Source organism: Corylus avellana, chromosome 1 (assembly GCF_965113065.1).
Source record: "Corylus avellana chromosome 1, dhCorAvel1.hap1.2, whole genome shotgun sequence".
NCBI lineage: Eukaryota > Viridiplantae > Streptophyta > Magnoliopsida > Fagales > Betulaceae > Corylus > Corylus avellana.
Window position 1 is genome coordinate 11367829 of NC_142490.1, and position 26286 is coordinate 11394114.

At 33.3% G+C, this 26286-nt stretch overlaps 4 protein-coding genes across 8 annotated transcripts; 1 reads left to right on the plus strand and 3 right to left on the minus strand.

The window, feature by feature from the left end:
* Positions 1-210: 210 nt before the first annotated feature.
* Positions 211-3229, minus strand: LOC132171910 (uncharacterized). Of its 2 annotated transcripts, XM_088517046.1 has the most exons (6): positions 3119-3229; positions 2808-3014; positions 2098-2409; positions 1517-1678; positions 609-692; positions 211-524 (listed from the first exon to the last, which is right to left on the minus strand). In XM_088517046.1, exons 1-6 carry the CDS (start codon positions 3146-3148, stop codon positions 417-419), a joined length of 903 nt encoding a protein of 300 aa, XP_088373172.1. In that variant the 5' UTR covers positions 3149-3229; the 3' UTR covers positions 211-416. The 2 variants fall into 2 exon arrangements, with proteins under 2 accessions (XP_088373172.1, XP_088373165.1); XM_088517039.1 differs by having other exon boundaries at positions 211-692.
* A 661-nt stretch (positions 3230-3890) lies between these two features.
* On the minus strand, positions 3891-8176 carry LOC132171911 (R3H domain protein). Its single transcript, XM_088517048.1, has 7 exons — positions 7795-8176; positions 7439-7515; positions 6615-6723; positions 6138-6220; positions 5725-5883; positions 4678-4779; positions 3891-4368 (listed from the first exon to the last, which is right to left on the minus strand). Exons 1-7 carry the CDS (start codon positions 7865-7867, stop codon positions 4216-4218), a joined length of 756 nt encoding a protein of 251 aa, XP_088373174.1. The 5' UTR covers positions 7868-8176; the 3' UTR covers positions 3891-4215.
* A 2790-nt stretch (positions 8177-10966) lies between these two features.
* On the plus strand, positions 10967-14239 carry LOC132172327 (bHLH transcription factor RHL1). 4 transcript variants are annotated; one of them, XM_088512172.1, is made up of 9 exons: positions 10967-11083; positions 11830-12274; positions 12514-12588; positions 12707-12862; positions 13089-13154; positions 13521-13586; positions 13691-13750; positions 13878-13983; positions 14135-14239. In XM_088512172.1, the coding sequence occupies exons 2-9, from the start codon at positions 11867-11869 to the stop codon at positions 14185-14187; spliced, it is 990 nt and encodes a 329-aa protein (XP_088368298.1). In that variant the 5' UTR covers positions 10967-11083; positions 11830-11866; the 3' UTR covers positions 14188-14239. The 4 variants fall into 4 exon arrangements, with proteins under 4 accessions (XP_088368298.1, XP_088368297.1, XP_088368300.1 ...); XM_088512171.1 differs by having other exon boundaries at positions 11835-12274; XM_088512174.1 differs by having other exon boundaries at positions 11835-12274; positions 14086-14219.
* Positions 14240-15115: 876 nt separating this feature from the next.
* LOC132171119 (SNARE associated Golgi protein family) lies at positions 15116-21269 on the minus strand. The gene is made up of 9 exons (XM_059582348.2): positions 20871-21269; positions 20659-20720; positions 20408-20462; positions 19826-19924; positions 19429-19515; positions 18103-18219; positions 16947-17039; positions 15781-15811; positions 15116-15417 (listed from the first exon to the last, which is right to left on the minus strand). The coding sequence occupies exons 1-9, from the start codon at positions 20976-20978 to the stop codon at positions 15221-15223; spliced, it is 849 nt and encodes a 282-aa protein (XP_059438331.2). The 5' UTR covers positions 20979-21269; the 3' UTR covers positions 15116-15220.
* Positions 21270-26286: the final 5017 nt, after the last annotated feature.

Here is a 26286-nt window from a genome sequence, read left to right on the forward strand (position 1 = left end):
GAAAATCCATGCTAATATTGCTACTACTGCTGCCAGTGTTAAACATTACATCAGCCATATCAGCAACCGGGAATTCAACTTTTATTTTCTCACTGTCCATGAGATGATCCAAATCATAACTATCCATCCTCCACTATGGCACTATCTAGTTAAGTGGTTAAGAGGAGAAGCCACTTAAAACACGAAATGTTAGCCAATGTGAAATGGGTGTAAAGAGTAGCAATATTTTAATAATTACATATGGTTCCAAACCAAAACTTACACAAAGTTAGTTTATAACAAGACAAGAAAGCAGCTCTAGAATTTGAAATTTGATGTTCAATTCCAATTCTAGTGGATTCTCCCATCCAGAAATATCATTTTATTATGGAGGTATAATACATTCCATATGGATTTCAAGTTTCAACTCCAAATCTCTAAACTAGAAGAGACCCCTGCATGACAGTAACAGCTTCTCCTCGCAGTAGCACTCTTTGGTTTTGTTCGTCTAAATGAATATTTACAACTCCACCTCTGGGTGAGGCCTGAACAAAGTAAACAATGTCATCAACATGATGAAAACAAGGATTAAAATGATGGATTGGTTGCACTAGAGATGGTGAGAATACCGCGTTTGCAACAAAATCACACTTCCCCAATTTTTTGCTCCAATACGGTGCTAAGGCACAATGTGCACTCCCACAAACATGATCCTGAAAGATGTTAGAATATTAATTAAATGATCAAGTTCACTGCTTACCATAAACTTAAGCTTTGGGGACAAGTGATAATTTAAAATGTTATCATAGCAAAGGTCATAAGTTTGAAACTTGTCTCCATCATTTACCTCTCATTTTAATTAAATATTTCACGTGTTAGACCTCATTTATTGAATGAATTTGACTTTACATGTGAAGGGGAGTGTTATAATATTAATTAAATGATTAAATTCACTATTTCCTATTAACTTAACCTTTTGAGACAAGTAGTGATTTAAAAAAAGACATGTGATGTGGCTTTACAACATAAATCTCACTAGCTTTATTCAGTTCAAGATAATTAATGGAAGAGGGATTTTTTTCCCATGTTGGTACTGCACATCTAGTATCACCAAAAGACTAATGATCCAAGAACTTAGGACCTCACAAAAAAAAAGGTCCAACGCTATGCAGATGTTTCATGTTTGAAAAAGTCAAATCTCATCGTATTATCAAGCAATAGACATAAGAACTAGTCAGCTATCCAACATGTAAAGCACTAATTCCTTAATGGTGCAGTTATCAAGAGGGAAAAGAGCTGTATGCAAAGGATATGGTGTTAAATAACTTCTCTTGTTTGTTTTTGGGCAATAGCATCGTAATCCTGTTCTGCAGGCTATGATTAGCACATTCAATTGGCCTTACAAAAGTACCTTCCACAATCTGTCGAATCATTTATCTAAAGAGATGCTAACTTTGATGGTAACAAAATTAGATTATTGATGGAATAAAGACACAACAGAGATTATTTATAACACCATGCACATGATATATTTTACCTCATTGACCCCAAGTTTTGGGCAAAAGAATCGGCTATAAAAATCAAACCCAGACCCTGAGGGAGCAGCCGCTGAAATAATTATCCCCCTTCCAGGACATTTCTTTATAGCATCAAACTCTGGCTGTAGTTCAACAACACTTTCTCTTGATGGGAGTACAAGCTGCAAGATTGGTAAGCTTCACTCTTGAGTATTTACAAAGTATTAATAAATCAATAAAAAATATGTTGTTTTACATAGTATTAATAAATCAATAAAAAATATGTTGTTTTACAAAGTATTAATAAATCAATAAAAAATATGTAGTTCTCCCATTAAGAATCATTTGAACAATTAAGGATTCGTAGATAAATTCCAACCAATCCCACATCCAAATATACACATATTAGCAACAGACATAAAACAATGCATGATACTCACTTGGGTCAACCAATGAGGCATAAAATAGTTCATGTCACTGTTCATAAGCAAGCATTCATCTTTTCAAAATTTCTCAATGCATTTATCACTTATAATAATCAAGATACCAAACAATGTATAGAAGAAAAAGAAAAATGAAGGAATTGGATTGGAGCCATTACAAAGAGGTCCTCTGAAGAAGTTGTTATCTTTATATCATGCACAGCAGCACCATTCACAGCATTGGAAATTGAGGAAACTTCATCAGGATTAAAATCAGTTAATGGGACAGTTGGAAAATCCAATTCGATGAAAAAGCCCTCTTGTGTTTCACCATTCTGAATATCCAAACCATCCGATGTCTTGATTTCTGTAACCTTTCTAGCAGTTAGAATACCGGATAGTGTGACAAACTCAATAATGTTGGAATTCACCAAACCAGATGTAAATAGTGCGTGTGCAGCTGCCAATGTAGCATGACCACAAAGCTTAACCTGCAAAAGGGTGTCAAACATATCTAGCATTAATTACTTCTAATCAAGAATTTGCGAGCTAAAGAAACAAAAAAATACTGTTGATAGTATCATATCACCATATACATGAATTGAAGTAATGGTAATATTTTCAATTCTCTTACTACAAGGTAACAATATAATTTAGCCCTATAACTAAACCAAGCTGTTGTAATAAACATAAATCACATACAAATAAAATCATACTCTTATCACGATTTTAAAGAACTCTAAAATTAAAGCAAAATAAGAATACCCACAAGGCAAATTTACTAACATTTGGGTCCTAGAAAGATTGATTTCTCCGTTCTTCCTATATATTCTGATTTGAAGCAAACTCTTTTTTCTGATTTTGTTTTTGATATGAAGAAAGAACTGACCTCAGTGACAGGAGTGAACCATCTGAGACGGAACCTAGGAATGGAGGAGTCAAAAGAGCCCGACCCAGTGAGCCGAGTCAAGTAACAGGTCACGGAGATGTTGAACTCGGCCGCCACCGCTTGCAACCATTGCTCATCTCTCGCTTCTTCCAACAAACACACCGCTGCTGGGTTCCCCTTGAACGCCGAGTCAGTGAACGCGTCCACCTGTCCACCACTCAACTCAGTATCCCATTTCCAATTACAATAAAAACACAATAACAATTAAGAGATAGGGATACAGAAAAAGCAAGAGATAGAGAGAGCGCTACCACAGAGTACTTCACGAGTTTCTTCGCCATGATTGAGTTCAAGTTCGAGTTCCAGACACAGACACTGAAAAGAGAGTCAGCAGCCGCCGGTGCCCGATCTTGGCAACTCTATCGGATAATATTTAGTTAATTATGTGTTACTTTTAGATTGGATAAAAATACTCTCTAATATAACTAATTAGATATTATTCAGTTCAAATGAACTGCAAAAGATTTTAATTCATTAGTTTTAATTTGGTTTTGACGGCTTCAATACGTTTATTTTATTTTTTATTTTTATGGGATAAAAATACTCTCTAATATAACTAATTAGATATTATTCAGTTCAAATAAACTGCAAAGGATTTTAATTCGTTAGTTTTAATTTGGTTTTGACGGCTTCAATACGTTTTTTTTATTATTATTATTTTATTTTTTATCATAGAATGGGGATCACTAATTCAAATTTTCATCTCCGGCATCTTAAAAACAAGTATAGTTTTTTTTTAAAAAAAAAAAAATAGGAATTTGATAATGTTGTTAAAAAAATATTTTTTTTAAAAAGTTATAGTCAAATCACGGTTGGACTTTTAAAGTTATTTATTTTTAAAAAATGCACTTTTTTTATTTACTATTTAAAAAAATTATCATTTTTTTTTTAGAATTCTAACTCTTCCAAAATGATATCTAACTTACGGCTTGGCCCCCAGAAGGAGGCCTTCAAATGGGATAATTCTTGCAATTTTCTTTAAAATCGTACGATCGGCATGAACTAAAAGTACAATAATAATGCTAAATGTAAAATCGAATTATGTTCATATCATAAACGACACACATCAAAGGTGGAGGATATGTCTTTATGGGACAAGCAACACCTAAGATTATAGTCATTATATAAATCTATTTACAAGAAACCACCTAGTTGAAATTTCACATTATCCATTATTAAAAACAATATCTTCTAAAAAAAATAACATTGAAAAGTAAATTTGTTCTTATTGAGCTCTAAACCTAGCTACAATCAACTAATCTTGTTGATTGATGGAAATGAAACATTCACAAACTAGTTTTTTTCAAATCTTTATATTGACATGAATCTGAGCTCCAGCCCAATGGAATCACCAAACTCCTTCCTTGGACATCCTCAGAAAATGTGTCATAGTGATATTTGGGAGCTCGGCGGCTCCCTTCTTCTTCTTCGTTATCCTAGTCATCTTCGACGTCTGTGACTTTTTTGACTCTGAAACCGTCACCGAGGCTAAGTTGTAGAACTGTTCAACGACAGAACTCGCATGTATTAGATGCTAAGACGTAAGAACCTCCATCAGAACTCATACTTTCAACAAATCTTTTAAGGGAGGCTGATAATGTTCGTTTTAAATATAATGTCGTATTAGATGCTAATTGACCTGATCTTAGGTTTTTTTCCAGACAAATTATTCCTCGATGTGTTGACAACAAATACAGTACCCAGTTCGGATCTGTTTGACATATTTTGTCAAAAGCAAGTATAGCTCCAAACTCCCAACATTAATCAAAGCATGATAGAATCCAGAATAATATAGAATTTGGAAAAGTACCTCACAAACTCCATGTAGCAACAATCTATGAAAAGGGTCTTGAACCCGAAGCGCAAGAACATCCCCATCTCCACTGTCTGTGATGAAGGCTCGTATGCACTCCTAGAAAAGAGAAGAAAAGAAATTAGTTATCAATAACAACAAACAATCTTAGCTAATTGGCAGAGGATTTAAGTGACAGATACTTCAATTCACTGCCGAAACATATAAAAATGCAGTTGATCCTATACTGTGAAGAAAGCTATTATTGCAAAAAAAAAAAAAGGGTGAATACAACCATCTTAAGAATTTCATCTTTGGACCAAAAAAAGCAAAGGCTGGAAGCACAAGGATCCTCTCAATTTCAAGTGAAAGGAAAAGAGTCATTTCGTGGTCAAGATTTTATTTTGTTGCATCTGACGATATATATGATGCCACATCATTTAAAAATGTGACAGCATATTCACCACGTGACATCATATACACCATTAGATCTTTAAAATAAAATATTGACCATAAATAGAGAGGATCCTATTCTAAGGTGGAATTACACAAAGGGAAAGTATGACTAATAAAAAAGAAGTTTTTGTATTAGGCACATGTTTTTGTTTGAGATGTGATAAGATTAAATAGCTCAGACAAAGTAGGAAAATAAGCATGGTACCATTAGTATCTAATAAAAGGACAAGAGATGCGATTTGTGGGACTTATGGAAATAAAACCGAACTGTTGTAAAACCTATCTCAAGAGCCTAGTGGGGCAGGATGGGGCAGAAAGAGGGTGGGAGGAAGGAGGGGGTGGGGGCTAGCAAACTGCCCCAAAAGCAGCCTCTTTGGTCCTGATAATGGGTCATCCCCAAAGTGAAAAATATTGCTGTATGTAAATTGAAATTATTTTGTTTAAAAGAAAGCAAGCAAAAAAATCTTTCTTTGCAAATAAGAGGCAAACAGTCGAGAGTAGACACTGACGACATAAGTCTTTCTTATATAAAAACACGAGGCAAATATATTTATACAAGAAATCATATTATTATAAAAAGGAGGTTTGCATTTCATTAGTAAGATATACCTCATAGCCCTCAATAAGTTCCGAAAGAAAGCTACGGCGAATTGCCTCCCTTGTTCGACAATCAACTCTGTGCCATGCATTCAAGACGGCCATCTTATCAGGATCAACACGACCTGTCCTTTTTGAGGATGATCCTTTTGAGGCATCAATAATATTAGCCTACCAAAAAAAAAAAAAGAAGCAGGAGTTGAAGCACATTGTCACATTTTACACTCTGATTATCAAAAGTGTTTTAAATAGTCATTTAAACAAAGCTATAACATGCAAAGCATTATGGTTTCCAGGTTGCAGCTCAAAATCCATATGTAATATTAGCAATAACTTGATGAAATATGGGAATTTTACAACTACATTTCACGGAAAATTCTCAAAACATTGAAATGTGCATTGGTGAACAAGAGAAGCAAAAAGACCTCTTTATCCATGTCTATATTCCTAAATTTGTCCCACTCGCCAACATTAGTCATGCAAAATGGTGACAGCGGTACATCATCACCTGTAAAATGAATTCCAGATCAATACTAGTACGAGACTTGATAATAAAGTAATGGCCATAAAGACAGCACTGCAAAGTGGGTCTTCATGAGTTCAATCCCACTTGAGAGTACCAAAGCCTTAAGTGGTTTACCAATAAAATTACAAGATTCGATACTTCGATTAGTAAGTCAATAAAGTAGTTTTCCATCTATTACTTCCCATGCCTAATTAACGATATCTCTAGCTTGCTTCTTCTTACCTTAGGGGTAATTTTAGACGATGCTAAATACAAACGCATAATAGCATCATGGTCAGAACATGTTGAGGCTTAATCATTTATCTCACGATCGCACAGATAGGACATAACATTAAAGAAAACTAGATGAGGTGATTTCTTTCAAATATATAATTACCCCAAGGTGGGGGTGCAAACAAGCCTCTAATTTCTTCTGCATTTAAACGAGGAACAAGCTCCATAAGAAGACGATCATTTAACCATCTGCGAGACCGTCGGTTGCGAACCTGCAACAAGTAAAAAAAAATACATGATTTTCTAACTTCCAACAGAATCATAGAACAATTTTCCAAGCATTGTCAACAACATGATTTTTTGGTAAGTGATACTCATGAAGTTTTGAGCAGTTAGAAAAGGGTGTTAAATTTCATTTCGGCAATTCTCAAAAGAACGAAAACAAGAAAATCCACATTTAAAATGAGTAAAGGCAAATAAGATCGAATTAAGGAAACATGCAGTTGGAACAGTTGGAGAAGTTATAGCTAGCAGTACAAACCCTTTATTATCAATGAATTTAAAGAAACAAGATATGTTTCGAGAACTTTTAACCTACATCATTACTCAAGTAGCCATTTTGATCACTCGGGTTTGGTAAGCAGTAGAAGGAAAATGTATGCTATGCTCTGTAACATTGAATAACTGTAATATAAACTGTGGGATACACCAAATGCCTCGATTGGGATGTGCATGAGTTAATGAAAGTACAATAACAATTGTACCACCCACAAGTAAACCAATCAAGTAGACTAATTTCATCTCATCTTGAGATTCCATGTTGTAGGAGAGCCTACAAATTTCGACACACAATGGTATTAGACAATCATTACTATCACAAGGAAAGGCAGAAATGTTTTTGAACGAACAAGAGCAGGTTATAGGACAATCCAAAATCATTTCCAACAAAAATTTGGTAAAAAAAAACAAAACACTTTAGAAAATTACCGTTCCAGTCAAGCTCTCGAGAAACTCGATCTTCTTCTCAATTGACATACCATGGGATTTTGCACTCTCTCCTGCCCCTAAAAAACCAATCAAATATTAAAATTTCTAAAAGGAAATCCAATTAATTTAGAAAAAACAAATAAAAGTAAGAAATAAAGATCTGGGTACTATAAAAACTACAAAAAACAAGTATATCGAACAAATACAAGAAACCCAGAGCTCCCCAGACAGCAATTCATTAGTCATAGCACACCCAAAAGGCAAAATTTTACAACTTTACACATCCTATCCTATATAATCAGCTACATTTCAATTGCATATACAATAAACACAGATAGAGAAACAAAGAGAGGTACCTTTACGAGGGTCAAACAGAGGGGATGAACGGAGAAGGTCATCATCTCGCTGAAGAACCTGAGGGGTCGCCATGATTGACTGGTTATGAAACAGATCTAGGAGCGAGCTCTGGGTTCCTGGGGTGTTCCTTTCGATTCTGGGTGTTTCTTGGTTTTCTGATAGGTGAACGCTTGTGTTGGTTAGAGTGTTTGAGAAACAGAGGGCTAAAAAAAAATGCCACAAAGGTGGAAACTTGTAGGCCTTGAGTTCCAAAACAGAGCCTTAGATCAAGTATAAAAGAGGAATCTATATTGAATATGCTTTATATTGTATAATCTGTACTGTGTTGGGGAAGGCTCTACGTCTACGCAACGCGGTTGTTCAACATGTGTACCTTACCAATTTCCTCTTCTTTCTTGCATTCTTTATGGGGTGACTGGGTGAGCGTTGCCAAAACCCTTGTAGCCCAAAGGAAAGAGGCATGCTTCATAATTTTTCAGCTTACAAAGAAGCAATAGGCCCAACCCAATGCCCAGCAATGATCCCATACAGTAGCCCAGTCATCAATGTCAGATTTTGATCAATCAACCTGCTCAACATGCTTTAAATCCAATCTTATCTTGACACTTTCTTAAAAGAAAGGAAAAATTTTAATTTAGTCCTATGAATTTTCACGCGATTTGATAAATTTTTCCTGAACTTTTAAATCTTTAAATTTGAACTCTTGAACTTTTAATTGTTCTTAATGAAGACCCCTACGTCAATTTTAGCCGTTAAAAATATCAAAAAATACCAAAATATTCCTGATTTTTAGGGGTGTCAATGAGGCGGTTAAAAACCGCCCGCTAACCACTATAACTACTAATCGTTAACCGCTTAACCGCCTAACCGCTATAACCGCCTAGCTGTTAGCGGTTACTTACTAACCGTAACCGCTAACCGCTAACCGCCTTCCGCCTTTTTATGTAATATATTTTTATAATTATAATTATAAAAATATTTATACATATAACATAATCACTTGATCATTAAATCACAATTTTTAAAAAAAATAATTAAATCACAATTTGAGTATTAATATATTATCACTATAATTTATATGATTATATCACATGATCAATTGATCATTAAATCATTTGATTATATAATAACAAATTATACATATATAATATGACATAACTCATAAGTATACCAATTCATACTAATACAACAATTAAATATCTAGAGACTTATTTTCAATGTATGTTATAAACTTATAAGTCTATATAAGTCTACATATGCATATGAGTAATATAAATATATAATATTAATACTTAATCATATGATTCAATAACAATTCAAATACTTTATTCAAGACTTCAAGTGAATCATATTATTAATATACAATGATGATATGATTCGTATAATATCAAATTAAGTAATTGACATTGGATTAAACAATGACCAATATGTTACTTATAAACAAAATTTAAGTATTAATGTATTATTATTATATGTTGTGACAGCTGTCTGAATTCTGAACCTTTTTTATATGTTGTGTTAAATTTTTTTTTTTATATGTTGATTTTTTTGTTTTTTTTTTCAAAAAAAAAAAAAAGTTAACCGGTTATGATTTAATATTTAAAGAAATTTTTTTAAAGTACAAGCAAATGTAAATTTTTGGTCAAATATTTTTGATTTTTCAATATGGGCTCTTTTATAGCAATTGGGGCCAAGAAGACACTAAAAATACTAAAAAAAAAAAAAGGGGGGGGTAAAAAAAGAAGCCCAAAAAGGCCTAAAAAAAAAAAAAAAAAAAAAACCCAATTTTGAAAAAGCGGTTAGTAGACGGTTGTCTATTTCACTAACCGCTAACTGGCGGTTAACTGCTAACCGTTAACCGCTAGGCGATTAGCGGTTGCGGTTAGTGAAATCTACTAATCGCCTTGACATCCCTACTGATTTTCTTTTTTTTTTTTTAAATAAAAAACATTTTGCAATTAAGGGTAAAGTTGAAATTTTATACAAAAGTCAAGGGTATAAACGACATGTAACGTTTATAATCTGACGAAGGGGTCCACATTAAGAGCAATTGAAAGTTTAAGGGTCCAAAGTGAGAGATTTGAAAGTTTAATGAGGGTTTGTCGAATCGAATGTAAGTTTAGGGGACTAAATTGAAGTTTCCACTAAAAGAAAAATGCTAAGGGACTGTTTGAGATATCTAAAAGTGCGTTTAACACTCAAAAAGTATCTGTTTGGTAAAAGAAATTGAAAGCGCTTTTAAGGGTATAAAAAACCTAAAAATGGCCAAAATACACTTTTGGTAAAAGCTTAAAAATAAAGCTTTTGTCAAAAAACGATTTTTGACTTAAAAACTTTATTTCTCAAACTCTATCCCAAACATGCTCTAATTCTATAACTTTTTTTACATTTTGTTGATTCATATCAACATGTGATTTAAGGGTATTAAAAAAAAAAAAATAGCGACTAATGTGGCTCTAATCATATACATTATCAGTAGCTCATGCTTCGAGTGTTAACATTACTCTTCTATAAAATAAATCTTCTCATTTTGTCCGTGACATGTCCGCACAAAAGAGGGGAGGGGGATTCGAACTAGTGACCTCTGCTTCATAAGGCGTAGTCCTAACCAATTGAGTTACCTCTTTAAAGTCCACTCTTAAATATACATTCTCTGACGTAGCAATAAAAATCATTATTGAATTATAGCTTAATCACTATTAAATTTTAAATCCAATAATAATTTTTACTATTATATATATATATATATATAAACTTGAAAGTGCATACAACATTTCTCCTCATGTTGGGTGAAAATATGCCTTCATAATCTACAAGGCTTCCTACCCATTTTTTTCACTCAATCACATGCCTTTGCTATTTGCAATAAAAGCAAAGCTGTTAATTCATGTCTTTTGCATTTATTTTGCTCAATTTTGGAGTTTTGGGATTTTATACTATATTTTTTTAAAATTGTTGAGAATATTAATTAAATTATTAAATTAATTATTTTTTTATTATTACAAATTTTAGATAATTTGTGATTTAACATGATTTACCAATATAAACCATTTATTTTCCGACAGCTGTAAGGGTAAAATTGATTTTTTGACATCCTTTGTCTCTCCCTCGACCAGCCCATTTACATGGTACGTAGCAGGAGTACAGCAACAGAGGATGCGTGATCAAAAAGGCAGGTGCGCCCTTCACCACCTTTTGCTTTTCTTCCCATTTTAACATTTTGGTTTCTTCTTTCTCTGTTTCATTCACAAGCAGCCTCAAAGCTCACCCACAGACCATAGCTACTAGGTATTTTTCCCTTTTACACTACTAAAAGTACTCAGTACTTCAAATCCTAATGAAAGTTTTCATTTTTCCTTAAATAACCGAAGGACATCCTTCATAGTCTTTGTTTTTTGAACGATTTGTTGCTATTATTATAAAATGTTTGGTTCTGTTTATCTGCTATGGTTGCATTGTGTGTGTGAGCATGAATCGTTTGCACTTGTTAGTTATTATACCATGGATATTGTTCTTTGAAGCTTTTGGGTTGAGCATGGCCATTGGTAGGGTTTCTTTCTTTCTTTCTTTCTTTTAATACGAGTGGATTCTTGACCCAGTAAAGAAATGGACCACACTAATGGAGTTTCTCACAAATGCTTGTATTACAGCTTTGTTGGGGTTCTTTTTGATGGGTAGCACAGAGATGGGTATTCTGTCTTCTCTTTTCTGGCATTTTGTTTCTTCCTTTCAACTAGGCGGTATCTTTTGTTCATGGCTTTAGTCACAAACTTACAAAATAGATCTTTTTAATAAAAAAATTCTATGAACTTTTAGCTTTGAATTGTTGTGTCATCATTAAGCACAACCTCCTCAATTTATCTTAGTTGTGCAAGATTTAACATCAAAGGAAAAGCATGTCACTGTTGTTGGTTATTAGTTGATGGATATGGTATTCAGAAGCATATTATTCTTAATTTGCACTAGGTGTGGCCATTTTATGATGATTTGACTATTGGGATCATAGTTCATTCCATTTCCTTGCTTGTGACTAGAAAAGGTTCGAGAAAGTTGTGCCCTGAGAAGAGAAAGATGGAAGAACAAGGTGGGAATGACAACCTTCTGCATTTTATGTCTATGAACTTTGATGGAAAAGCCAATGAAGTCTCTCATCTACCTGAAGATGTTCCAGCCCAGCACTTGGCTTTTGCAGATGGAAAAAGTGGGGAACAGATTAATGCTCTGCCTTTACCTCATGAGTGGATTCAGACCCCAAAATTCTCTCACAATTATGTCGAGTATCTCGCAGAAAGTTCAACATTTCTCCCAAAGGCTACTACTGAAGATATGTTAGAGAGCATTCCTTCAAATGTTGGTGGAATACATGCTGTTGTTGGTGGGATCTCTGAAATTCAAAGTGATATATCATACAACAACAGCTTGGGGAAGGCTCCTGCTTCGAAACCTGCCGGTTCTTTCTATGGCATGGATGCTTCTAAGGTAAATCCATAGCTATCTTCACCTTTCAGTATATACAGCTGGATTTTGTTGTTGTGGTATTTAGAAGATAATAGATTGTGAGAGATGCAATGTCCCCTTGGTTAACAAGTTCTGCCCCTAGAATTGAGTTTTAGTGCAAAGATTTGGGTCAATAGTCATCTTCAATATATAGTATTCTTTGCGGAATTCCTTTTCTAATGACTCCAGATGCTGAAAATTTAAAATTCTCTTTTCAACAGTTTAGGTTTCTTGGGCCACATGATGGAGAGCCTATGAACAAATCCACTATTCCACAATATCATATCCATCCTGAGGTGTACCTATTTACCTTTCTTTCTTTAGTTTCACTTCCAGCTGAGCATGTTGCCTCAAGTGATTATTTCATTTTAAGGATTCTTCACCTTCTAAGATTTTAGCACCATAACATTGTAGAGTTCTCACAAGAATCATAATTCATGGACACAAGATTTGATTGGAGCAAATTCTAATTTTTCTCAACTTGATCCTGGAGTAACAATTGCTGAACCTGGCTTCCTGCCCAGAGCACGTCCGAGGGCATCAAGAAAGAGATCTCTGGCAACTGATCGTGTAAGCAAAAGATCTTTACTATACTAACCACTTGATGTACTAATTGCTTTGCCCCAGACCTTAATTGGCAGAAAAAGAAAAAAAAAAAAAGAAGCTATATGCTCTTTCAGTTCAAAGTGAAGCTGAAATCATTATTTACTCTCTTCATCTTGATTAATTGTTTTTGAGTATTACATATATTTCTTGGATCTTTGTAGCATTTTTGATTCGGTGTTTCTTAATTCAGGATCGCAGGGTTCGAATTGGGGAGAGGGTCAATGCATTGAGGGAACTGCTTCCACAATCTGGAGAGGTAATCTATTTTCGTATGCTAGAGATGCAGACAATTCTGCATATGTGGTTGCTCCCGAACAGGTTTTTTCAAATGACTTGTGATCATTATGTATTCTAACAACCTCTAATTTATCTTGAAATAGGATTTTTCACATCATCTTATGCTTTTCTTCTATAATTAATTTTCATAAGCCACATTTAGAACTAGGGTATATGGTGAATTAATGGATACTTGAGCCTTCATCAAATGTGATGCATAAACCATTCACTATCATCATAAATAGACGGTAACAGTTAGCTGGCTGTCAAGAACAGAAGGTAACTGAATTTCTATACTACACATGATGTTACCAGAACTACACATGATGTTAATTTTGGTTTTTAGGGTGATCAACATTCTGTGCTGGATGATATCATTGACTATATCAAGTACTTGCAGCTTCAGATAAAGGTGGTTTTTTTTTTTTTTTTTTCTTCCATTTTTGAGAACCAAAAGTGTAGGTACATATATTTGGATGTATGAGACTACTGATCACTGGGAACTTTTATGTGCAGGAGTTGAGTCAAAGCAGATTGGGAGGTGAATCAAGTGCTGCACCTTTCATTTTCCTCGAGGTATTACTTATTATTCATCTAAGCTTAATCAATAAAAAAATTTATCAAAAATTGTCTTGGAAATTAAACCTTTCATATTTGTGTCTCAAATTGTGTTTAAATTTTCACACGTTTTTATGATTATCAGGGATATGGCCACTTCATTAGCCAGCAAATGCAAAATGAACCTCTTGAAGAGATGATGGCAAAATTGCTGGAGGAAAACCCAGTGGCAGCAGCCAAGCTTTTGCAGAGTAAGGGTCTTTACTTGATTCCGATGGATGTGGCACAATGATTACGCCAAGCCCCATAGATAATATTGACACTTGTCACTCTCTTTCCCTTCCTTTTTGTAGTTCTGCTCTAGATAATACGCTTAAACAAAAACTCTTCTTTTGCTCTCAGCGTTCTTGTCATTCTTCTGCAGAACAAGACTCAAAAAAGTGACAGAAATTTAATAGTAGTAGTTGAGTAATTCCCAATTGATGCCCTGTGGTTTTCAAAAGATAAAGGTTATCATTGTTGCATATTATTCTCTTTTTTACTTGAACAAATGAGTGAGCATTTGAATTTATGTCCACAGAAAAAGGATGCTCTCCCTCGAACTTAATCATAAGATTATACTGTATTAATGCATGAGTAAACAAAACCATCTCAAAAATTATATTGAGAGTGTGTTTGAGATTGCGATTTCACAAGAATAATTTACATTTTTAAAAGATATTGCAAAACGTAAGGTGTTAGGCATTACAATTTAAAAAGCACTCATCTAAAATAGGAAGAAAAAAAAAATTATGATTTTTATAAGCAGGTTATGGAGTGTTTATTTGAAAATGTGCGAACTAAAATTAAAATCACGATTTCGCATGACAAATATTTGATATATATATATATATATATATATATATATATATATATATATATTTTAACATGTTTTACCAAATGCTTTTGTAATTTTACAAAGTAGCAATTCAAAAAATGCAATTTTTAGAATTGCACTTATTGAAACTACAATTCCAAATAAAACCGTGCATTAACATGATATAAGGTTATGGTTAAGCGTGCGTATGAAGTTTCTCCTCATTAGTCTCAACAAATTAGATTAAATAAAACAAAACCGTCTCAAATAGGTAATGAAGCAAAAGGTTAAGGCTGTTCAAAATGGCGAGGTTACAAAAATTGATTTTTAGACTTTTGTAGACCATATTGTTGCCCAAGGAAACGTCAGCCAAACAAAATAGATTAAGAACATGCTTTCTTTCTAAAATCCAAAGTACATTTTATGACTCTGAAAATGATTATTTCTCTGTTAAAATTAAAATGTGACAGTGAAGAGCTACAAATTGTAAAGAAAAAAAAAAAAAAAAAAACAGTGAGTTCTATACATGAACTATAATGGCATAAGCTTTCTTTTCTTCTTTTCTGTGCCTTGATATTTTCTTGATTCCTAACAAGTCACATCTAACCAAAAAATGAAGGAAAGAATTTACATTAAACAAGCATTTGTTGCTCATCATCCTCTCTCAATGAGTCTATCTTTATTATGAGAGGCTTCTCAATTTCCAGGGGTGATTCTGCTACGATAGGTAGCATTGATGGGGTCCAGATGCCCTCCATTTCAGCATTTTCGGCCAGTGCTTTGTCCAGAGAAGCCTTGGCAACTTTAGTGATGCAAATCAACAGAATCACTGAGCACAAACAAGAAAACGTTTTTCAGTATATCTTTTGAAGTACTAGAATAATTTCAAGTCATTTTTCTGAATCTTCAACCTCATGCCTAGGTTTAATGCAATCAGTCTTGCTAAACAATGTGTGGGGTTCAAAACAATCTCATTCTCATGTGACTTAAGTAGTAAGGTATTAAGTTTATTAAAATATAACTATGTCCTTAAATTTCCTTCTAAACTTCTGGGAGTTTATTATAAGATTTCTAATGCTTCTTCTTCCAACCTTTTTTTTTTTTTTTTTTTTTTTTTTGGCATGTGTGGCAAATGATAGAAAGAATATTCTTTGAGCTTAGGGAAAAAAGGAAGGAAAAGAAAACAACTCACCAGATATACCAAATCCAAGAACCATAAGTACCTGCATCCATAAACTAATATAAGTATAAAAGAACAAGAAGAAGGTAAGGACGATATACAACAATCAACATCCTACTGGAATTAGAAAGTGATGCAAGCATAAAAATCTATTTAGGATCTAAACATAACAAATACCATCCTTCTATAAAATCTATTGCAGATAGAACAGATGCAATAAAGTACATGGAACGAAACATGAGATCCTATCAAATTAAGAAGCATGATGTAAAGAAGAGGCATGTTTTTGGCTCTCTTTCAAAAAAAAAAAAAAAATGATGAAAGGGGTGCTCTCCACCTAGGAAGGATTTAGGAGAGGAAAAAAAAGCATCTACGAGAAAATATGGAAACTGCCCAAATGAAAGAATACATAAAAAGTAGAAAGAGTTCTGTACACTCAAATGTGGATGTAATCCTACCAGCAATGGCAAAGAAATTATTTCCTATTAAGCTTAATAAGCCTCTGAGGATTAAGGTCAGGGAAAGGAGAGGGGGAAAAAAAGGCATAAATGCAGTAATGACACCAAGGAGTCAGAATCTGCAAGATACAAATGTAGTTCCTGATCAATAACACTACCTGCATCCCTAAAATATCTCTCTTCTCAAATGTGATAGAAAAGAAGTGAATACAGCAATCTTATCATCAAGACTGGAAATATGGCCAAATGAGTTAAAAAGGATGCGCTACTTGTGCTAGGCTGCTAGCCATCAAAATTAGCTTGAACGCATGAAGGTAAAACAATCAGCATCCGGCTAGAATAAATGATAACATCAAGGGGACTGCATGCATAAATATAGTAAGGCCTCCCATCTGCCTGAAAGACTGCATGTGTTTTGATCAACATAATGTGGAATTTGAGAGTTCCAAACTCAAGGGATATGTCATATTGTAACTAAGCACAATAAAGACAAGCATAATAAAACCATAATCAAGGCTTCTCCAAAACATTCTTAAAATATTTGGTGGTGGAAAAAATAACTTGACTAATGCCTCTAGCACTAAGTAAATATACAGGTTAACAGAAATAACTCGACATTTTGATTTTATTAAGCTTTAATAACCCTCTTAGACTATGTTGACGATCCAGGACCTTCACTACTTAAAAACTAAACAAAATAAAAGGCGGCATATCACTTACCCAACGAGTTGTTGAAACCTCATTCCATCCATGTGTAACATCAGAAAGATCCTTCAGCGTTGTTCCAACATATACTAGAGCAAATGTGATTGGCTGTAATAAGAAGCAAAGGAGCTTGTTATCATAACAGACCACATCATTTAAGAAAGTAGAAAGAGACATAGTCAACCCTGACTAATAAAAGAGGAAGTATATTCTACTTAAAGGGAAAAAATTTGATGATCACCAATTACTAAAATTCATTTTGTTGACATAGAACTTTGGCGAGAGATACGTAGATTATTTAAAATACAAGTAAATATAGATCAATAATATTGATGATTGAAAAATAATTGAAGAGATAAAATACCAATGCAGGCTTAAAGGTTTGACATTTGGTGGGCAATATAGTCTGTGATCAAGTAGTAGAGGCTCAGCTTCCAAGTCAACTTATTCCCATTGGACTTTAAATTGTAATAGCTATAAATGCTGTCCATCAGTTTTTAGCATGCCCTGCCCTAGTATCTGATTAATCACATTTAGGAGCATATATTATGTACGTGCATTTCCCATTCACTCTCATCTTTCCACTCTTTCTGATCATCAATCTCAACTAACACCCTTATTGTAGATTGGAGGATCTTACAAACATGCTAACATAGTTGCACAACAATATTCTTCTTAGGTGGTAGCTGTTGTCAGATGCATTCAGTCAGGCACAACAAACATGTTATATTATGTTGTAAAGTTTGAAATTAACCTTAAGGTAAAAGAAATTAAGACTTTGCATCGTCAAGAGTTGGGGCTGCTAAAGTAGATATTTAATACAAGATTTCTACTCATTCTGACAGTAAAAATTGACAAGGAATAGGTAAGAGAAATCAATATGACATGATAACAAAATATAGACCAAAATGAGAATAGAAAAGTTGAACGGTATAGATAAAAAATGTGAAGAGCATGCAAAGAGATATGATTACATGGGCTTGCCAGTAACAAGAGCGAGTTGTTGAAACAAGTTGGGATCAACAGTAATGGTAATTAATATTTTCATGTATAATTTGTATTTTCTGATATGTCTGTATAATTTGTACTTTACATTGCAAATTGTGATCAATGCATCAAAATGGTGTTCATAGCCGATCCATAAAACAAGGATAGCTATAAGAGTGAATACCATCATTCCCAACCAAGTTGCCAGCATATATTCCCCAATATGCACAGGAGTCACAGACAGGAGATAATTCAAGATGTTGAACGGAAGTAGGGGAACAAACCGAAGAAGCAGAACTATCTGTTGAAAACACCAAAAAGAAAGAAATTAGGAATGATGGTAAAGAGGTGCCTATGAAGTACTATAAAGCAAAGAAGAGTAACTAGAGCAGTGAGTCCTGGAAGAATCATTTCAGATTCATGATATACAAATCCACAGTTGGAGTATAAGATTAGATAAATATTTGGGATGCTTTCATATATAGAAAGATAATCTTAGTTACAAGAATCATTTACATTAGGTCATGCATTAACCTTGAAACTGCAGACCTGCCAATCCCCATATTAAAGCCAATGAAACTAACGATTTTCTACATTCAGATTTGTGATTATCATAACTGAACCCTGATCTCACCAAAGAGGATTTAAACTGTCAAACTAAAACCCCATTAGTTACTCAAACATTGGCAAATGTAATGCTATATTGTGAAACTCCAAATCTCATCTATATAAAAGTTAACTATCTCTATAAGACACAAAAAGGCTAATAATAAGTTTCTAAAGTTCAGAAAGAAATACAAAAATGAAAAATGGGTTCTGATAAAAAAAAAAAAAAAAATTTAAAAAAAAAGTGTATGTGTTTTCTCCCCAGTTACAGACAGGTGTCCAGAAAGAGCTGTCAACTACATAACATTATTGCAAAATATTCACTTCTCAAAATTCTTCATTGTCTCTCTCTCGAAAACGCAGACATGCTTTATGGGCTACCTAGACCCAAGAGCATCCTAATTCACACTTTTTATTTCCTAAAATTGAGACTATTAGCTAAAGAGCTTGATTTGGACTGATGAGCTTTTCGATTCAGCTCTAAAATCCAACCTAAGATCCAATCCTAACCCAACCCCACCCAACTACATTATCTTTAGCCAAAACCATTATGGGAAAACATCGCTTCTTAAAATGACTACTGTAAAGTTATCTTGTGCAGTGATTTTTCTCTTTGATGAATTATTCAAGAATTTTTCATCCTTGATGATACCAAAAGTGCAATAGAGAAAGACAAGTCTTTAAAGATCTACCTCAACCTAATAAAGTTAAGAAGTTTGCTAAAGAGTACCAAATATTCAAGTTCTCACTCAGTGAAACATTTGGTTATTTCATCACGCATTCTATCAATAAATGTTTTGTAAAAGAAAATAAAAATAAATAGAACCAAGATCGATATGGTAGATAACTATTTGACCAAATAGAAAATTACACACAGGCATAGAAAGAGCAGAAAAACTTATGCCTTAAAGCCAGATCTCTGAATTGCAATAGCAACGGCCTGAAACTTCGGATAATTCTTTAGCTTTGAAATAACATATGATCTTCCAATCTGCAAAAAGTAGCAATACTAAGATATGTAATACAAAAAGAAAATGCATATAAGATCCACAAGGAACTGCACAAAGCAAACCATCCAATATGCTAAAAAACTAACAAGTTCAAACAAAAATAGATTCATCCATCCATTACTTATCAAAAAAAAAAAAAAAAATAGATTCATCCATCCATGTTCGAATTTTTCTTTACGGATTAAAAAAAGAAACAAAAAGAAGTAGTATTAGGCTTAAGAGGAAGAAAACATGCATGTCTGCACACATAGGCAAAAGAAACAACAGAATTAAAGTGCTTAGGAGACTCACTGTTCTACCAAGAATGAATGCAGCTGTTGCACCTATTGTAGCACCAATAGAGTCAGCTACAAATCCCACAGGCAGCCCAAAGAGATAACCACCTCCAAGCTGGAAAAGGAAGGGGGAAAAAATTAAAAACCTCACGCCCAATCCAAGGAAATAAATTGCCAAAGAAAAAGTGTAACTCATCCAGGATACTCCATAACTTTTACAGTGTATTTCCAGTCACAGGTGGGGGAATTCTTTGTTCAATATCGTAACCAAATAAGCTCTAGAAAAGTTTTTCCGCAATTAAATATCAGTAACTATCCCATATCCAAATTTGCAAGGACCAAAACTTCAAAAGGAATTAAGTAAATGGAAATCGAGGACTCGATTTTGAATTAGCAGATGTAAATTATTTAAAATATAATCCTGATTGTGAAGTACACACAAGTAAGAATTGATAACCTTATAGTTATAGTTCAGTATAAGTAGCTTCATTAATTCCATGAAGCACTGCCAATAACTACAAGTTTACTGCTTTGCAAATAACTTAAATGCACAACATTCCCATGACAAAAATAAAATAAATCAGGAGTAAAAGCCTACTGAAAGTACTGAAGCTGGCACCGCGAGGACTGTAAGAGGAATGTATGCAATGGCCCTGCAAATCCCCAGAAAGATGAGTCAACGCTTTGAAGGTGAACAAAATTCAGGCAACCAACTGCAATGCTATAATCATACACAACGTAATAAAAAACCCCTTTGTCAGTTAAGAAGACATCCTCACATTTAGACTACAAAACATAACAAAGCAACATGAACATCATCAGAACTTTGGCCAATAACGAATGACTTACAAAACAAGAGGGCCCCAAGGTCCAAGATCCTGCTTTACCCATAACAAGAAATCCTTCAATATCTGCAAAATGTAAAGCCTTTTAGAACACCAGGATTCAGATAAGGAATTAGGAAAAACAAACAAATATGATTAACAAGAAATGCCATTTGCAACACAAAAAACATGTCAATGCTTTCATAGATATGCACACAGAGAGAGGTAGGGTTGAACCTTTTCAACGGGGAGAGAAATGCAGGCGGTGGCAATGGCGGCGAGGAGGAGGAGAAAGAGGGCGATCCTAAGGGCGGAGGCGCACGTGACGTTGAGCTTGAGCGCCATGAGCAACCTGCGTCGCCACGTGACCCTGAATTCCCCGTGTTCCTCGTCTTCCTCCCCGCCCCTCCCGCTCCCACCTGGCCTCCCCGACGATCTCGCCCTCAACCCCTCTATCTTTGCCAGATTTAATTTATCCCCCTCCCAAATTTCAGCCAATTCAAATGTGTAAATTCTAAATTTAGATTTTTATTTTTATTTCCATTTTTTTTTTTTTTTTTTGCTTTAATAAAAATGACGCTGAGTTTTCCGGCGACTTCAACGTCGTCGTACAAGTCTAATGGATCTGTTTTCGGGAGTTTCAGACTTTCTCAGTCTCACTGGGGCGAAGTAGGTTGAACTTTGTTGGTCTTTCAACCAATGAGTTTGCGCCACGTTCGAAGCCAGAGTTCCCAGTATGAATCCCGCTGGGTGTGTTTTAATTAAAAAGGAAAAATTAAATCATGGATAATCCTGTTAAAAACTAAAAAATATATAAGATTATCACTCACTTTTAGAGGGCTAATTACCTTTTTAGTACTTAAGTCTACGAGTAATTATTATTATTATTTTTTTTCACTTGGAGTTCAAATTCTGTCATAAATAATACTTAATTTACTAGAAAAGATTAACTTAGTACCTCTGTCACATTTCGTCACACGTGTTGTCACATATAAATGTCATATGTCATAAAAAATAAAAATAATAAAAAATTAGTAAAATAATTCTAAATAAATAAACAATTAAAAAGGGTGTCTGAAACCTAGACCGGCTTTGGGGGTGGTCCATAATTTTCAATTTTTTTTTTTGAGGTTTAGTTTTTAATTGTTTTTATTTTTTTAGGACATGTGATATTTGTATGTGACAGACATTCCGTTTGTTTAGGCTAACAGAATTTAACAGAAATATTAAGTTGGTCTTTTTTGTTAAGTCAGGTATCATATATAATACGATTTGAACCTCATGTGAAAATAAAAAAATATATATTACAAGCCTAAATATTAAAAAGGTAATTAACCATACTTTAAAAATAAATTTATTTAATAGATTGAATTTAAAAGTTTCAGCTAAGGTTGGTTTTGTAATTTTGTGTTGGTTGTTGAGGCACTTTTGGACTTTTATGATTGGGCTTGGGTTTAAAAGTTATTGCATAATGGAAAAGAAGATACATATGAGGACTCGAATCCGTGCTGAGAGTGGTACTGGGTACTGATCATAGCCCATTTCAATTTGCCAAGTTGTAGCACGTTTTTAGGAAGATTTGGGCAACTAGAAGTGGCAGTTCGTGTTCGCCTATTAAGTTTAGATTGTGTCAAAATATAGATATAAAACTATATATATTAATTTTAATTCAATCTATTTAATTAAATGAGTTAGGTGTTTCAACTCTAACTCTCTAATTTTATATTGGGTTTGTGTCGAGTTCGTAAGTCGTATAAAACTTGCTAATTTTTATGTTGCGTATCAGATTTGGTTTGTGTAAATCATAACCCAACCCATCTAATTTAACGGATTAGATCAATCAACCATAATCCGCCCACCAATTTTATGTTGGGTCCATGTTAAAAATTCCCAACCCTAGTCCCACCCACATCTTACTAGACTGGTGTAATAGTGTCGGCCCTTGTTAAAAAAAAAAAATATTCGAAAGTTGATAGGCACTTATGTAACATTACTCGTATTCTTATCTTAGATCGGTCTTTTCTGACTGGTGGCTACTTTTATAGACCACACTCCCAAATGTCTAATGAGTAATGCTAAATATATTTCTCATATTCTTCTTGTTTCCTTTCAAAACTAACACGTGAATCAAAATAAAGACAATAAATAGAAGCATGATACCATGTTACAACATTTGACGACCAACTATTACCAACTGCATATGCTCATAACTAAGCATGGGAGTCATTAAGAATCAAAACAGAACATGTTTTATGTTTGTGACCGATGACTAGTCAGCCAATTCAAAGTACTAGTAGGCCTGAGTAATGCTAAATGTCATTTTTTATATTTCTCTTATATCCCTCTAAATCTAATGTGATTTTAAATTTATTATTAGATTATGATTTAATAATAATTTTAAAAGCCATGCTAGTTTTGAAAGAAACAAGAAAGATATAAGATATTTAGTATTATTCATTAGGCATTCGGGGGGTGTGCTGTGAAAAAGTAGCCACCGGTCCAAAAGACCTATCTAAGGTACGAGTACGAGTAATGTTATATAATACTTGCATATAATACTTGCAAATATCAAAATAAGTAATGTTATCTTTCTCATACTTGGTCGTTAGATGTTGTAACATGGTCATATGGTCATCTGTCTTGGTTTTCGGTCTCGATTGTTAAGGAAGGGTTCGTTGGCTCGGCCAACGATTTTATTTATTTAAATATATTGTTTGAGAGTGTTTTTAAAAAATTGCTGTTTAAAAATACAAAAAAAAAATTTCGTTTTTAAATCGCAAGCAAATGAATGTATTTTTAAAAATCGCAATTTTATCAAAAATTTAACAATTCTTTGAAGATCACATTTTGATATTATACATTTTAAAACTACAAATCTAAACCGATCGAAATCTATATCAATTTAATGTATGCTTAATATTATAAAGAATAAAGTCCACATACTTTCTCAAACTACCATCTAATTGACAATGTTTCCCCTTCCCGAAACTTTTAATTGTGACAATGTCTTCTCCAAACTACCAAAACATTGTCAATGACTCAATCTCCCCTCCAAGGCTAACAAAAAGATAAAAATACCCTTATAGATTTCTCAATAAAACAAAAATACCCTTATAAATTTGAAAAAAAAAAAAAAAAAAACAATTATTATTATTTTTTTAAAACGAAAATTTTAATTTTTTTTTTAAAAAAAAGAATTTTTTTAAACGAATTTTATAAATAAAAAAACCGGAAATTTTTGTTTAAAAACCGATTTTTTTTTAAAAAAAATTGTTTTAAAAAACGAAAATTTTGTATTGCTTCAAACGAAATTTTTCATTTTTTTTAAAAGGAAACTTTTATTTAAAAAAATTATAAAACAAAAAAGAAGAAGAAGATAATTTTCATTTTTTATTAAAAAAAAAAATCGAAATTAAATTCTTTTCTTGTAAAATGATTTTTTAAAAAAAAAAATTCGCCACCACTGAATATATATAGTTAGTTAGTTTGTTTGTTTTAGGTTTTTCTATAAGTTTATTATTTTTTGTTTTTATTTTACTAAGGGTAGTTTGGTTATTGGGGGAACATTGACAATGTTTTGATAGTTTAGGGGGATATTGTCACAATTAAAAATTTGGAGGAAATATTGTAAATTTGGTGATAATTTGAGGGGGTATGTGGACTTTACCCTATTATGAATATATGTACTTGTTGGGTTGGTTCACTTCAACGCACATAATAGATTCACCAATTAGATAATTGAAAGATAGTTAAGAGAATGATATATATAAAAAAAAATATGAAATATACATGTGGATCTACGTCAAAACTAATTACCAATTGACACAAATAACAGGTGACACAACCTTTTATAAAATTACAGTTTTGCCCCTAAGTAAAAAAAAAAAAAAAAAAAAAAAAGTTTACCCCAATTGCCCACCGTATGGTAAGCGAAGATTGCCCTTGAAGGGTGGTTGGGACTTGGGAGGGGCGATTGATTTTTTTTAAAAAAAATAATAATAATAAAATGATAAAATTGTAATTTTGCAATTGGTTGAGTCATCAATTATATTTTGAGAAATGCTTCAATCTAATAAAAACTCCACATTTTGCCAATAAGAGTGTACGTGGCAAGATGTCATATCATTTTTTTTGTGAAGGGAAAAAGACAAAACAAAAAAAAGATGATATGACATCTTGCCATATGAATTTTTATGGACAAAATATATAATTTTTATTAAATTCTAACATATCTCTTTTATTTTGTTAATTGGCGATTAGTTATGAAGTGGATTCACATGTGCACCTAACTGTTTTTATCAAATGGCTGACGGTAGAGACCATTTTGAATATAAACTTACCCAATTGGTTGTGGACCAGGCCTAATAAAGCGAAGGTTACTAGTTCGAATCTCCCCTTCCTCTTCCCTTATATGGACATGTCAAAAAAAAAAAAAAAAAAAAACTTATCCAATAATCTTTAAAATACTTTTGACACCTCAAAAATCAGGTTGGTACAAGAAAAACACTAAGGACCAAATAAGTAATTTTCTCTTTATTTTTTTGTCATCATCTAAGGACCTGATGGTCACATTTGTGCAACATACCAAGAGGACCAATTACTATATATTAGGGCTTTCTATAATTGTTTATGTACAAAATTTAAAATTTTAATTACTCAGTAAGTACCAAGCACCAAGATATAAACTTTAGTTTTTTTTTTTTCAATGCAGTGTTAAAAATTCTACTGATATTTGAATAGAAAAAAAAAAAAAAAAAAAAAAAAAAAATCTACTGATATTTATTAGTAGAGCTAATGAGAAAGTTAAATATCCATTGACAAAGATCAGGTGCAAATAGTTTTACCTTATTGCACTGTAATAAGAAGCATAAATAAATTCCACTTGTTCAGAAACAGACAGATGTTGGAGCAGCTCACGTCCAATGTACCTGAGCATCTACGCTCACATCAGCCTACCTTATTACAATCCAATAGAATAGGAGTATTGCACTATATCTTTATTCAATATCCATAGTTAACAAGATATTTTCTTAATGGATGACGTTTAGCTTGTAAAGTTGCACTTTGTTGTCTTTTTTTTTTTGTTGTCCTTTTAATTCCTATAGGCTTCATTAATTTGATCCCAATTTTAATTTATTAGTAGAGAAGTATATGACTCCATCACTGAGAAAGGAAAGAAAAAAAAATTAATTCGAATATTAGTTTTTTTTATTCTTTAGAAAATGGATATAGGGGAATAGGGGAGAATGACCAGAGATTGGAACACAATTATGTTTTTCTTTGTTGGATGGTCTTGGGCATATCTCAACCTCAAAAGCTAGCTCAAGAAGTGAGGCTTTCCCTCACACTTATAAAGTGACCGCCAACCCCTTCCACAACCGATGTGGAACAACCCCAACAATCTTCCTCTCACACATCGGGCCCTAGGTCGGAGCAGCGGCAACCCATTTCTCAAGTGGACTGTTGGACTGAGACTTGTTGGTAAACATGGGCTCTGATACCAGTGTTAGGTGGTCTTGAACCTAACTCAACCCTAAAAGTTAGTTCAAGAGGTGAAGCTTTCCCTCACACTTATAAAGTGACCACCAGCCCCTTCTACAACCGATGTAGGATAACCCTAACAATTTTTATTGTAAAATATGTTTCTAAAAAT

Excerpts from the sequence above, each read along its gene's own strand:
- LOC132172327 (XM_088512172.1), top strand. The coding sequence starts at position 11,867 with ATGGAAGAACAAGGTGGGAATGACAACCTTCTGCATTTTATGTCTATG. Across the intron at positions 12,589-12,706 it reads AATATCATATCCATCCTGAG|AGTTCTCACAAGAATCATAA; the intron begins GTGTACCTATTT and ends ATAACATTGTAG. Across the intron at positions 13,587-13,690 it reads ACTTGCAGCTTCAGATAAAG|GAGTTGAGTCAAAGCAGATT; the intron begins GTGGTTTTTTTT and ends TTTTATGTGCAG.
- LOC132171910 (XM_088517039.1), bottom strand. The coding sequence starts at position 3,148 with ATGGCGAAGAAACTCGTGAAGTACTCTGTG. Across the intron at positions 3,015-3,118 it reads AACTCGTGAAGTACTCTGTG|GTGGACGCGTTCACTGACTC; the intron begins GTAGCGCTCTCT and ends AGTGGTGGACAG. Across the intron at positions 2,410-2,807 it reads GGTTCACTCCTGTCACTGAG|GTTAAGCTTTGTGGTCATGC; the intron begins GTCAGTTCTTTC and ends ACCCTTTTGCAG.
- LOC132171119 (XM_059582348.2), bottom strand. The coding sequence starts at position 20,978 with ATGGCGCTCAAGCTCAACGTCACGTGCGCCTCCGCCCTTAGGATCGCC. Across the intron at positions 20,463-20,658 it reads CCTTGGGGCCCTCTTGTTTT|GGCCATTGCATACATTCCTC; the intron begins GTAAGTCATTCG and ends GGGGATTTGCAG. Across the intron at positions 19,925-20,407 it reads TGCCAGCTTCAGTACTTTCA|CTTGGAGGTGGTTATCTCTT; the intron begins GTAGGCTTTTAC and ends TTCCTTTTCCAG.
- LOC132171911 (XM_088517048.1), bottom strand. The coding sequence starts at position 7,867 with ATGGCGACCCCTCAGGTTCTTCAGCGAGATGATGACCTTCTCCGTTCA. Across the intron at positions 5,884-6,137 it reads ATATAGACATGGATAAAGAG|GCTAATATTATTGATGCCTC; the intron begins GTCTTTTTGCTT and ends TTTTTTTGGTAG. Across the intron at positions 4,369-4,677 it reads TGCTACATGGAGTTTGTGAG|TTCTACAACTTAGCCTCGGT; the intron begins GTACTTTTCCAA and ends GTCGTTGAACAG.